We start from the raw sequence: 15000 nt of genomic DNA, 5'->3' as shown, positions 1-15000 counted from the left end.
GCTAACTGCTCAGTGTAATAGTGAACGCATGTATTTTTCAGAGGGTAGAAAAAATATAAGTAATTGAAGACTTTAATATATTTTTTCTGTGGCGTAAACATTTTCCCACTAATTAAGTGCTGGCTCCATTTCTCATTCCAATAGTAAACCTCTCGGTTTAAAAAAACAAAAGTTTTAGGGTTTAAGGATCAAGCACCAATCTCTTCTAATAAGGCAAATACCATTTTAGTCCGATCATGGAAAAAAAAAAAAGTGTCTCATTTTAGACCCCTCCCCCCCCCTAAAAAAAGGAATGGGGCAGTCTGGGAATGCCAACGATCCTGTAATAATGCAATACGCAAATGGATGTTTCACTTTCCGAAAAGTAAAAAGAGCAAATGGACAAAATTGAGTCTTTAAAGGTTAGGTTTGGATGCTTAGTTAAACAACGGTAGATCCGTTCAAATCTTTGTTCACGTACTCAATGAACTATATATAGGTAGAAAATGATTGATTAATATTGTATTGACTGCATTTCCTCCCATCTTATAGTAATATTTTACTGTACTTCTGCAATCCTCTCTTCAGAAATACATTACTTGACAATCTCTATAAATTTTATGCATACTATTTTTTATGTATTTACTTGAAATTTGTGTCACTATCATTCTATCATGTCCTACATTTCCGCCACTCGGTTGTATGATTGAAAAGATGATATGCTTTCCTTCTCCTTAAAGGGAATAATAAAAAATACTCGACATCTTTCCCTCCTAGTTTATCTTTTCTATTGCTTTAATTTTCAATTTTCCCTCAGAATGATTCTTGAGCGTTGCTATAGAAACCCCGAGGACTCTGAACTGAACTGAAGAAAATTGTACCAAAGTTCTTCCATCTGACAACTGAATGGAGAGGGACTGCTTCCTTTTTCTTTTTTTTTTCTTTCTGTTACTCTTCCTTCCTATCAGTATTTGGGATTTCCTTATCTTTCTCTCACTTCTCACTACGTTCGTAGTAGATGGAGGTTCAAACTGTTTCTTCGACGTTTGCTTTCATTCGATGCCGAGTACCTTTCCTTTATGTGCAAGTTCCATGTTGTCGAACGACTAAAAGAGGATTGATGGTAAAAACAGAAATTAAATCTCCCACCATAATAAAATTAATTTTGACGAAATTTGAATATATCACCGATTCATTACCAGGAAAAGCTGAATAAATTAATGAAAGTTAGGAAATTGTATCATCTGTTCATTAGTTGTGAATTTGTACCCTCGTCTCCTGGGGCCAGATCTGGGGGAAATGGGGATCGTCTGGGGGAATTTGGCAAAAAATGTTGATAATCTGGGGGAATTAAGCAATAGGATGAATATATCGCTTAAATTACGTTAATCTTAAGAGATAGCCTACAGTTTTGAAATGGATGTTAAATCATTTAAGTATAAAATTCTCAACGAAGAATGGTACATACTATTTAGGAAATGAATGCAGTCGGAACGAGTATCGAACGCGTTCAACCTGTGATTCTCGTCGTCGACTCGTCGTCTCGTTTGTTGCTTGTTTGTATGGTGTTTTTACGTTGCATGGAGCCAGTGGTTATTCAGCAACGGGACCAACGGCTTTACGTGACTTCCGAACCACGTCGAGAGTGAACTTCTATCACCAGAAAAACACATCTCTCACTCCTAAATGGAATGGCCGAGAATCGAACCCGCGACCACCGAGGTGGAACGCAAACACCATACCAACCACGCCTCTGAGGCGCTTCTCGTTTGTTGCACCAGTGTACTGTTGAGTCCTGCCTTCAGTAGGATACTGAAAGTGAGCAGTAGCTACTGCATACTGTTTGTTATTCGTTCGATCCCATTGAAGTGTTTGTTCAATTCTGTTATAGATGGTTCAATTTCGTGTTATTTAGCATTCAAGTGTTATTACTGGTTATTCATAATTTGATTAAATAATTCGAAACAGTGCCTACAATAATTCTAGCATATGTTTGAATATTGAAAAAAAATTTTATGTCTATAAAATTAAACTCTTAACTGTACATTCAGTTAATACATGAAGGCCAAAACAGAGTTTTAAGCAGTGAAGATTCCTGTAGCCTACTACTGTTTTAAAGTTACCCAACATACTTGACGTCGCATACATGTGATAAATTTAATAACTGTGATTGTTGTCCCCCGCTTTCATGAAAGCTAGGGGACGATACATCTCTATCGTTAGTCTGTCTGTTTGGTCACAAAAACTTGAACCTTGCTCAAAATGTTTTAATCATGAGAGACAGTGATATCATATTTCACATGTGCATTTCTTGTGGCAATACCTTTCCATTGGTATCATAAATTTTGATCTAGTGACCCTCACCTGGACTTATTTAACTTAGCCTAGGCCTAGCTTTCAATAGCTATAACCTTGGTTTTCAACTGGTACCATAATTTGTGACTCCGACATTTGACATCCTTTAAACTTGAAAAAAGGGAACCACAATTCTTTGAATTTGCCCATCTTATTTATTGGTGACAGTTTTATTACCTCCGCCAAGGAGGTTATGTTTCGGTCGCGTGAAAGCATGATAAAATTTTCAGAATACGTCAGATATCTTACAAGCAACAATTGATTGGATTTTGAGAATGATAGGTTGAATGCATACCTCTGCCATCAAACTCAACTTTATTATTTATTATCGGATTTGATGAAATTTTCAGGATTAAGTCAGGTATTATACTAACTACAACTCCTTAGATTTTGAGAATGATAGGTTGAGCGCATACCCCCCCAATGAACTCATCTTTTTTTTTTTTTTCTTCTTTTTTTTATCATCAGATTTTTATGAAATTTTCAGGATAGGTAAGACAATTGATTACATTTTGAGAAATAATATTATACAATAACCGCATACCTCCACCAATGCTCTAATGTATCTTATTTATAATCGGATTTTGATGGAATTTTCAGTATAGATCAGAAATGGTACAAGTAACATTTCATTTACTTTTGAGAAAGATAGCATTGGCGAAGGTATGCACTCCGAGTGAATGTCTAGTTTATTGTTTTTTTAATTTCAGGATTATTCCACAATGAGTGACAAAATTGAATCTTCTGCTAAAAAAACCAAGTGGTAAACGCAGTCGTTTAAAGAAGAATGGCTTAATGTTCCAGAGCTGAACACTTGGCTGAAACGTGATGACAATGATCGTAACTTTAGTTATTGTAAATGTTGCAACATTACTCTCAAGAATTATAATAAATCTATGCTCATCAAACATAGTAACTCTGTAAAGCATAAGAACAATATTCATGTAGCAAGCACAAGTACTGACGTCACACAGTTTATGGTTAAAAAACAGACCAAAGAATCTGAAGAGATTGCAAAAAGTGAACTTATTATTGCAGCATATTTTGCAGAGCATGACCTGCCATTCTCAAATGTTGATCATTTCTTATCAATAAGTAAAAGAGTTTTCCCAGACAGCAAAATAGCTCACAAGTTGTCAATGAAAAGGACCAAATTGACGTACGTAATCCAGGACGGAATAGCTTTTCATGAAAAAAAATCCCTAGAAGATATATGCAAGACGCAAATATTTTTCAATATAATGGATGAGAGTACAGATATTTCTGTAACACAGGTACTGGCTATTGTTGTCCGTTTTTTTTTTTTTGACAAAAGTAAATTGGATGTGGTAGACAGGCTTCTAGATACAGTGGTAGTAAAGATGGAAGTTCTCTAGGTCTTTATACTTCTCTTAAAGATTTACTTGAGAAAAGAGGAATCCCTCTTCATAACATAACTGGTTTAGGAGCTGATAATTGTTCGTCAATGATGGGGATAAAGAATGGCTTTCAGAAATTATTGAAAGATGACTTGCCTTCGGTGTTTGTCATGGGCTGTGTATGCCACTCTTTTGCTCTGTGTGCCAGCCATGCAGTAAGTGTTTTGCCTTCATATTTTGAAGCATTTCCGAAAGACTTAACCTCTTACTTTAGTCGCAGTAACAAACGACAAAACGATTTTGAGTTGATTCAGGAAGCAGTTTCTGCACCTAAGCACAAAATTCTTGAGCTTTCAAGGTTTATAAGTGTTGTCATTGAGAAGTATTATGCGCTACTATTGTATTTTCAGAGTGAAACAAACGTGGATAAAGTTGATGGAGCTCGAAGAGTGTATGAAAGATTAAGCAATTGTGGTACACGGCACATGCTCCTTTTTCTGCAATATATCATACGAAAAGTGAACTCGCTTAATATAGAATTTCAATCTGAGCACTTTCGATTACACAGCTTATATTTTATGGTAATATCTCAATATAAAAATATTCTAAGTTGTTTGGTGGATGAGGCAAGCTTTCAGATATTGATCTAAGTAATAAAAATAATCACAAAAGTCATAACAACATTTACCTGGGGAGGACTAGCGATGACACAACTAATAAATGATATTTTGAAAAGATTCAAGAATGACTGCTTGAAATTTATTGTTGAACTCTGCATTCAAATAAGGAAGAGATATCCATTTGATGAAGACAGTGTAATTGCCCAGCTAAATATTCTTGATCCAGCTATTGCATCAAACGTAAGTCTTTCGCCATCATCAATAACTGGGATTGCAAGCAATTTCCCTAATTTAGCACCGCCAGCTCAAGTGAATGAAATTGACGATCAGTGGAGAAGTTATCGGCTCACAGCTAAAGAGTTACCTATCGCAAGTGACAACATACCACAATAATGGTATGATCTGCGTTCCATCAAAGATGGCTTGGGCATTTCCAAGTTTGCACTAGTTTTTGAATTTATGACAAATCTATTGTGTTTGCCACATTTCTCAGCGTGTGTAAGCGCATATTTTCACAAGAGAACAACATTAAAACTAGCAAAACTAATTCATTAAAATCACAAACAGTAGCAGATAGAATTTTGGCCAAACAATCAATCACGAAAAGCAATTCAGACTGTACTAATTTGGAACAAAGCAAGGCATTAATTAGTGATGTAGAAAAGGCATTAACAAGTGCCAAGTACATTAAAAGTATGAAAGAAAATAATATAACAATGAATTTAGAGGCAGAAGAAGAGCAGGAATAGCACTTGGATTAACCAATGATATGTAGGCCTAAACTTGATTAAAATGTACTTCATTTAACTAAATGTTATTTTTATTATCAATTTAGAGGCAAAAGAAGAGCAGGAATAACACTTGGATTATCCATTGATATGTAAACATGGCTTGGATTAACCACTGATATGTAAACTTGATTAAAATATACTTTATTTAACTAAGTGTTAGTTTTATTACAATCTGGGGGATTTCAGTAGAATCTGGGGGAATTTTCACTGAGGTCGTGGGGGAAACTGAGAAATTTCATTGGCAGCACTGGCTGTGGCTATAGTAGATTAACATCAACCATATATCTGATGTCTAGGACAGTCTCTTACGACGCTCCTGATTGGCTGTTGATAATCCAATCACAGGGCTGGAAACTCTCAGTCTCTCTCAAGAGTTCACATAGGCAGGACATATGTTCTACCTTTCCTGAGGGATAAGTCTTTCAAAGTATCCCTCAGGAGAGGTGGAACATACATCCTGCCGATGTGAACTCTATCTCGAGAGACAGAGTTTCCAGACCTGTGATTGACATATCAACAGCCAATCACGAGCGTCGTAAGGGACTCGCCTAGACATTAAATGCACGGTTGATGTAAATCTACTATAGTAACCTCGTCTTAGACTTGCTTGTAGACCTACACAAGAACACATTATTATCTCTCACAGGTGGGACTTGCAAGTACCGTCACTGCATGGTGTGTGTGTGTGTGTGTGTAGTATATATAAACACACACATATATTACATATGTAAAGTGGCTCTAAGGAGTCTACAAGGATCTCGATCATTTGGGGGGGGCGGCGAAGGTAAGAGGTGGATAATCGGAAGAAAATCACTACTCTGCCTGCAACCCACTACAGTCGATGAACGGCAAGGCACATAATTCACTTCTGAGGTCACACGCCAAAAGAAGTTCCCCTTGCGCCCTATCATCATTCCGAATATTCAGCCTTGTATGAAATGACGCAGTCATGACTTAAATGAGCGGAAAGCCGCATAACATTTTAGTCTCCGCGAATTCGTACTTCGAGCTCCATTTCCCCCAATGTTCGATTCTTGACGGAGTTTCCGCGGAAGAGAGGGTCAGGATATGTTCATTTCAAAAGTTTTGCAACTCGGAAAATTACTACAACCGTGCTGTTGAAATGTCCCGGAATACTCTGATAGCTCGGCTCTCTCTCTCTCTCTCTCTCTCTCTCTCTCTCTCTCTCTCTCTCTCTCTCTCTCTCTCTATATATATATATATATATATATATATATATATATATATATATATATATATATTGAAGAGATGAGACAGGGTTTATTTTAACAAAAGAGACACGTAACAAAATAAAAACTACAGTACTTAGTTAATACAGTATTTATTTATTCTTAACAGTAGAAAATGTAAAATAAAAAATGTGATTACAGGTGTTCACTAGGATTCCTGATCATCAACAATATCTGATATCAATTTTCTCGTGATCTTAAATGGACTATATTTTTCCAAAGAACAACATCCTTCCTTCTACCTCAATCATCACTAAAAGTACGATTATTTTCGAAAAGAACTGATGAAGGCCTATGAATTACTTCTAAATTTCAAAATTTAACATCATCAGTCTCCAAAAATCCTTATGAAATCCATGGGCTCATAGTGATGAGATTTTTTTTTACACGAGATAAAAAGAACAAACTTGAAGAAGCTTCTCAAAATTCTCTCATATGCTGTTGAGATATTTCTTGTAGAAACGCAAAGAGAAAAAGAGAAAAAGAAAAACCAGGATTATGAGATTATCAAGATCAGTGACAGCGACGATGTTGATTACACCGAAAAATCATCTGGATAAATGACAAAAATAATAAGATAAGAGATGAAGTTACATCTAATAAGTGAGTGGAAGATTGGAAATTATCCGGCTTTATAACATCTGTCCAAAATATAAACTACAAGAAATAAACTTTAGGGAATTAAAAAATGTTTAAAAGAATTATAAATTACATTGTTCTTTAAAAACGATTAAGGAGACCAACATCCTCTCCGAGAATCTAGGTTAGGTATGTATACCTGCCATTTCCCAACAGGCCTCGAAGAGGAATCGATTCCCAAGATCCCCGAGGCTGAGGCATTGCATGAACAAACGCCCAACAGTCAGCAGAACAAAGCAATCATTAGTACAGTATGCTGGCTGGTGTGCACTAGTAAAAAAAATCATGCCCAACTGAGTGTACCACATAAGAAGTCGGCAGAAAGCAGTTTCCTTACTTTCTGAAATACTTTTCTATGGAGGCAGGACACTTATTTCATAACAATATACAATATATTTCAAATGGTTTATACGGTTTTTTTTTTACTATTATTTATCAGTCAGCAGATGAGCAATATTCATATGGAACAGGCCCATAAGGGCCACTGATTTGAAATTCGAGCTTCCAAAGAATATGGTGTTCATTCCAAAGAAGAAACAGAAGATAATAAGAAATGCTGACAGAAGAGATCAGTTATTGGAAAAAAAGGTAACAAATTAATAAATAGTTAATATATAAGTAAATTATGCAGACTGTTTCACTATACAACGGTGTGAGGACCTCTGGAACTTAGAGATTCGACAGTGAGGCACATTTACTGCTTACTGGTACAGCTGTTCAGTAAATCTGGGCGCTCTCCGCAGGGAAATTATCAAAAGATAACCAAATGGGATGATAAACTTGTGAACGATCTTTTGTCTCTATGACCTTATACCTATTCCACTAAAGACAATACAGTACTGGATAAATGATAAACTTCCAATAAGGAAAATATATAGTTTTAGTTTTCCGTAAACAAAACTCTCGAGATGGATATTTACAAACTGTTAAGGCTACAGGGCTGAAAATTGGTTTGCTGATTATCCACCCTCCAATCATCAAACATACCGTATTGTAGCCCTCTAGCTTCAGAAGTTTTTATTTTACTTAATGTTAAAGTTAGCCATGATCGTGCGTCTGGCACTGCAATAGGTGCCAACAACGCTGAGATACAAGTGTTTAGTAATAGTGTCTGTTCATATGGACAGCACGGATTTGCCTGCGCCATACGTCAAAATAGAGACTAATTGGCAGCAGCTCCGTCCCTTAAGCCAGCCACTAACGTTCAGTTATACTTATGTCTGCGCAGTCGGACTATGCGGGCAAATCCTCGCCACTAACGATACAGTCTTTTTCCTCAGTTCTCCGTAGCGGCCACGGTGTCAACACATGATGCTCTGGATGTAACTGGCTTGGTGACACCATAAAAAAAAAAAATCATAAACGTCAAGTAAGACGTCCAGTAAATGAGTGGTTGATAAAAACGAATTAAATATACTTATGTGAATTTGTTAAGTGTTTAGAATTGGCCCCAAGGACTTTCATAATGTTTATTGAGTACTTTATGAACGAAGGAAGAGTTCCGTGGAAATTGAGTACGTGATCGTTTGCTTCATTTCAAAGTTGAGACATATAGGCCTAATATTTTTTCTATTTTATTTAAACTTTTTAAAACTTATTTTTTTTCATTTTTAGATTGACTATTCTTATGACGTGTTACAAGAATGAAAATCCATAGTTAACTACTGTCTTCCTATGTTAAATTAACGTGTTGATTAGTCTAATTTCATTTCAAAACGAACTTCCGAGGGATGTAAGCAATGAAAAAACATATATAGTCCACTATTGTTTGATACTGTTCCGTCAGAAAGTAGAAAATTATTTTGTTCTCAGTTTAAAAACGAATTACAGACGCATATAGGCCTATTCTTCTTTTACATTATTTTGTCATAATAATTATTTATTCTCATTGAAAAATAGACTTTTATAAATGGTTTATAACCACGAATAAACATACATAGGCATAATCTGTTAAGATAACCTTTGGACTTATCAAAGTAAAGTCTCATTCATATAAGTTTCAATGAAATCTATAAGACCCTAAGGAATGATGATGCCATTTCAGCCTTCATTATACACAGTTATTTCTCCTGAGGAAAAACGGCAAAATTATAAATATATATTACTGACACACGTATTAATCATTAAAAACAAGTATATCCAATATATCATCAATTTAAGTATAAACACTTTTTTCAATCAAATAAAACCCATCTCAATGTTTTTGATTGGTACTACGTGTTATATGTCCGCGGACGGACAGCGAACAGAGCCCAAACCACCACATTAACGTTGCAGTGCGCATGCGCCGCCGTTTGTCCGGAAGCTCATCGATTAAGATGAGCCATTTACTCAGGCCGCCTGCGTAAGCGAGAAAAACTGTGCAGGTTGTCCACACTAACGTTCAATTATAACTGCACAGGCATAACAGAACGATGGTGGCGGGCTTTAAAGACAAAGAACTCATAAACATAACTATGAAAAACCAGAAGCTATGGAGCATCCCATTGATTTAAAGCGATGGCTTTGATCTGCACAAATCAAAAGACAGCAGCCTTAACTCGAGGCAAAGAAATTGCAACCAAACAAAAAATTCAACTGGGTATTTCTCCTTTAGCTCGAGATAGGGCTATGCCGTATATCAGGTCCACAATAATATTCAGTCGTGAATTATTCTGATTTTATGAAAAACGTTACAAGAACTTTCGAACCCTGTCCTGGGTTCATCTTCAATTTATTTTTTTTCATCTTACATAAAATCAACATAACTCACCGCTAAATATGATTGTGGACCTGATAAACAAAACCTTTAATATTTGCATTTGTTCTCATACTTGGTAAGTCTGAAATTAATAAATTATATAACTCCCGTATTTAGGAACGGAAGACTGTAGGAAAGTATATGTTGAAGTTTTTGCAGTTAAATAACCCTTGTGGATTGGCGACGACAATTATTTCATAAGGATATCTTTCAAAGGTTAAATTTTTGCTTGCAAACAAGATCATAGGAATACGCTTTTTCTATGAGAAAGCCTCAACCTTCGTTTTAAAATGAACAAATCTTGGTCTCACTTCGTGAAGTATAAAAAAAAGAAATGGACATAAATCTTACGTAAAGTATTAAATACCTCGATGCAACGGGATGTTTCCCAGGAACTATATAATATTTTCAATGAAGACCAAAAAATGTGGCTTCTGCAATTGCCATCTTTTACGTTGTGTTCCTTTTGTTATTTCTTGTTTGAAGCCTTCAATTTCTCGTCGAATCATTATGTTCGATAAAGCCACAGAATGCTAATCATAAAACCATAAGATTAAAATCTTTCCCTTCACCTCATAGGGACCTTCATTCTATGCAACTGAAGAAAAACGAACGACCCATCCAGCAATGAATGGATAAGAAAAAATAAGTAAGTTCGAAAGACTGACGATATAAACAAGTAAAAAATGCGACGAAGTTTCCTCGGCGCAATCGAGTTTTTTTTCTGTACAGAGTATAATGCACCATGAAATTCTCAGCCCGGGCGCCCGGTGGTGGCCTGTGTTGTTGGCATCTATAGCGGTACCAGACGCATAATCATGGCTAACTATAATCTTAAATAAAATCAAAGCTACTGAAGGTAGAGGGCTGTAATTTGGTACGTTTGATGATTGGAGGGTGAATAATTAACCCAATAATTTGCAGCCCTCTAGCCTCAGTAGTTTTTAAGAACTGTGGCCAGACAGAAAAAGTGCGGACGGACAAATAGCCATCTCAATAGTCCTCTTTTACAGAAAAATAAACTGGTTGAGCAATCAGTTGCCCATTTCTGAAATATATCCCAGCACGTAAATGAGTAAATGATTTTGAAAGAACTGAGCATAACACGACAACCTATAAACCAAGGCAAACTACATTCACCACTGCAGAAAATGGAAGCTGCTGAAATAGGCCGGATAAAAACTACAATAACCACACAGTGACAAATGCACCGAACGTGAAAAAAGTGTTAGGGAGCAATTTACGACAACAAAAATTCGCACAACTTGTGCGGTTTGGAAAACAAATGGATCCAGTTAAGTTTTACCGAACAACGTTCCTTGACACACTCACGAGCGCTCGCGCACATATACTCTCTCTCTCTCTCTCTCTCTTAGTCACATACACATTTTATGTGTACATATATGCTATATTATGTACATATATACACACACATACATACATATATATATATATATATATATATATATATATATATACGTATACACATCACACACACACACACACACATATATATATATATATATATATATATATATATATATATATATATATATATATATATATATATATATTATATATATATATATATATATGTGTGTGTGTGTGTGTGTGTGTGTGTGTGTGTGAATGTGTGCGTGTGTATACGTTTCTCTGATATTGTTCTATAAGGATGTGGTTCAAGCAAGAAAAAATATAACAACCAATTATATGTTATTGCATGAATGTCAAGGAAAAATCATTATTCAATTTCTAAAAAAAAAGGCATTATCTAATTCTTTTAAGAGACTGATTAAAGTAGAATTATGGTTCTGTATTATATTACTTCAATATTGGAAAAATAAGAGTCAAAAGCTAAAGAAATAAAAAGAGTATAAAATAGGCGAAGGATTTTTCGATTAATGGAATATATTCGAGAGAGAGTGGGGATAGAAGGGAGATAAGCTTTCGAAACTTCCGTAATAGCAAACTTTTCAATCCTAGAGGGACTCAAACCTTCCAGAAAATAAAGGCGGCGAAGCAGGTGCAATTTAAATGTTATCGTCAAATGGAATCAGTCGTTGAGGAGCTGAAGAAAGAAGAGGTGATAAGAACACGCGACACTGGAGGATGATGAAAAGGAGAATCAAAATGAGATAGACTATTTGCAAAATCTAGGTATTATACAATATGACATGCTACCTAAAAAGTCTGGGTGCAAAATATGGTATACCACTTAAGAATACCAGGTACAAAATACGGCATACTACTTGAAAAATCTACCTACAAAATATGACATCCTACGCAAAAGGTCTAGGTACAAAATATGACATAAACTTAAAAAGTCTAGGTAAAAATACTTAAAAATGCTGGGTACAAAACATAATATACTACTTAAAAAGTCTAAGTACAAAATATGACACTTCTTGAGAAGTCTAAGTACAAAATATGACACTTCTTGAGAAGTCTAAGTACAAAATATGACATTTCTTGAGAAGTCCAAGTACAAAATATGACATAATACTTAAAAAAGTCCAAGTACAAAATACGACATGCTACTTAAAAATCCTGGGTAAAAAAATATAATATACTACGTTAAAAAGTCTAGGCAAGTCTAGATACAAAATATAACATACTACTTGAAAAGTCTAGGTACAAATTATTACATAATACTTAAACAGGTTGGGTACAAAATACAGTATGACACGCTTAACAATTCTAGGTACAAAGTATGGCATACTACTCAAAAGGTCTAAGTGCAAAATATGACATACTACTTAAATATTCTAGGCACAAAATATTACAAATAGTCTAGATACAATCTTTCCCAATACTTGGTTATCTTTGCTTACCAAAACCTATGCCATCTAAAACATTTGACGTGATGTGGATAATAAATCTAATGACGATGTAACACTGTGTGTAATATATCTGAGAAAGCTACAAGGACAGATGTCTTGTACAAGAGAAAAGGGAATGTTATTTTCGTTTGTAAATATGTCTTAGCAATCCCTAATGAAAAAATGCGCCAAAGTGTCTACTGCGCGATCGAGTTTTCTGTACAGCATATAATACCGTATGACTCTAAGCTACGACAGGGCAACGATCTGTTGCTCCCCCGATGCGGTCAAGTGGCGGTGCGTTGGCGACGCCTCCGGAATTAGACTCTAGCGATGCCAGACGCAAGATACATGGTTAAACTTGACCTTTTATAAAGTAAAAGCTACTGAGGCTAGAGGGTGGATGATCAACATACCAATTTGCAGCCCTCTAGCCTCAGTACTTTTTAAGATCCGAGGCCGTGCAGAAATAGTGCGGACAGACAGTTACAGCAATCTCCCTAGTTTTCTTTTACGAAAAACTGAAATGATAACTAATTTGAAACTTTCCTAACATGACAAATACTGCAAATTTTGAGACCTCATAAAATATCAGATTTATTGCAAGAAACAAAAATATTTGAAGGGGAAAGCCACCTTATCACACTTGTGCTCATCGATAAACTGGTTCTGATATATATTGCATATGTCCTTTTATTTTTTCACTTCACAGTGTGGGAAATCTTAAATGTTAAGATGCACTAAAATCAAAACAGGCAAAGCAGCCGTAATATGATGTCTCGCTCAGAAAATAAAAAGATAGACTGACTTGTCCATCTTCATTTGTTTATAGGCAAAAACAAAATAATTCTGTATATTAACAAACATGAAGTCATGAAATCTAAACGGAAAAGATGGAATTTAACAAAAGCAAAATATTAGACAAAACTTATTCAAATCAAAGCAAAAGATAGTGCTCTGGTTAAAGAAAAATAGTTGAGTAACTAGAATTAATTTATTTACATAATATATCAAATGAATGGCAGTCTGCCATTTTATATCTACCTTTTAAATAAACCTGATGAATTATTTAAAAAATTAAGATTCGCTTTAATTTCCGTGAACCAGTCATTTCTTACTATGTAATTTCCATCGTCACTGATTTCAAATCACACTTATGAACTTCACCAGCTTTCCACGTGTGCTGCTTCCAACAGGAACCTCAGAAGGAGATGCATTCACAATCCTCTAAAGCAGTGGTTCCCAAACTATCTTACCTTTTTGTTTCCCGTAGACCCGCACGCCCCCACTCCCTCTTTTGTCCATGTGAAATGATTTTTTGCATTTATTTCTTAGCATTATTCAGGAAAACAGATTTCTGTTCGTATTAAATTTTAATAATGAATGCCACTCAAACAAATAGTACATTCCAGAGACATTTTTCTAAGTAACTAAAAACGAAACATTTGGTTCAAAGGGAGCGAAAAAAAAGTTTGAACATTAACAAATTGGCAAAATTGATTTGCAATTTTAAGAATAGATAATTTGAAAAGATGGCATATAATATTTGGAAAGACTCATGAGACTAAGGCACAACTTATGAACTAATTTAGTGAGATGGATGCTGCTGCTTTTTCCTCACAAGATTAGAAATTCTAGGATTGAAGGATGACAGCGCACGACGAAAGTCATTTTATTATTCTAATTAAACAATATTTTTAAGCAGATGACTTCACGCCCTCCTTGTGTCCTACTCACGGCCCCTAGGGGGGCGAGCCCCCTAGTTTGGGAACCGCTGCTCTAAAGCATTCATTCATTTCTTACCAAGAGTCTTCTGAATACTCCAACAGTCTCATTGGAGAAGTATATTCCTAATGATATAACAATACTGATACATATTATATCGGAAACGACAAGTTCCAAAGGGGTTGCCGAAGACTGTCATGCCCAGATGGAGTTTCGAGGCGATCATCTAAATGTAAATTCTGTGGTACTTTTCCCGGTGGGATCATTCATCTGGCTTATCCATCAGAATTACCCATCTCAATAGCCTCTTGTTGTCTACAATTCAATGAGACGTCACTAGAACAGGTAAGGAAAGATTTCCTTTTGGTCTTGGAATAGCGAACGCCACCCACCCGTCTAATGTGGATGCGTGTCCTCCTCAATTGATTATGCATTTGCTCTCTGCAAAGACTCGCGTTCGTTTTACTTGGGCGTCACTTCAGTTCCTCTCGTTTTTTACAGAAAACTATCGAAATGGCTACTTGTTTGTCCGTCAGCACTTTTTCTGTCCGACCTCAGATCTTGAAAACTACTGAACCTAGAGGGCTGCAAATTGATATGTTGATCATCCACCTTCCCTTCATCAAAAATAAGAAATTGTAGCCATCTAGCCTCAGTAGTTTTTATTCTATTTAAGGTTAAAGCTATCCGTGATCGCGCGTCTGGCACAGCTATAGGTGCCACC

The 15000-nt window shown here is 35.7% G+C and overlaps 1 protein-coding gene across 1 annotated transcript in view; it reads left to right on the top strand.

The window, feature by feature from the left end:
* Positions 1-4396: 4396 nt before the first annotated feature.
* The window catches only part of LOC135211488 (basic proline-rich protein-like), a 77184-nt gene continuing 66580 nt past the window's right edge, over positions 4397-15000 (top strand). Inside the window, exon 1 of the mRNA XM_064244794.1 lies at positions 4397-4552. Coding sequence (XP_064100864.1) covers positions 4397-4552 — 156 coding nt within the window. The remainder of the gene's footprint in view (positions 4553-15000) is intronic.

The sequence above is a fragment of the Macrobrachium nipponense genome, chromosome 4, assembly GCF_015104395.2.
Source record: "Macrobrachium nipponense isolate FS-2020 chromosome 4, ASM1510439v2, whole genome shotgun sequence".
Taxonomy (NCBI): Eukaryota; Metazoa; Arthropoda; class Malacostraca; order Decapoda; family Palaemonidae; genus Macrobrachium; species Macrobrachium nipponense.
The sequence above is the reverse complement of the archived record's forward strand: the minus strand, read 5'-3'. Positions and strand labels throughout refer to the sequence as shown.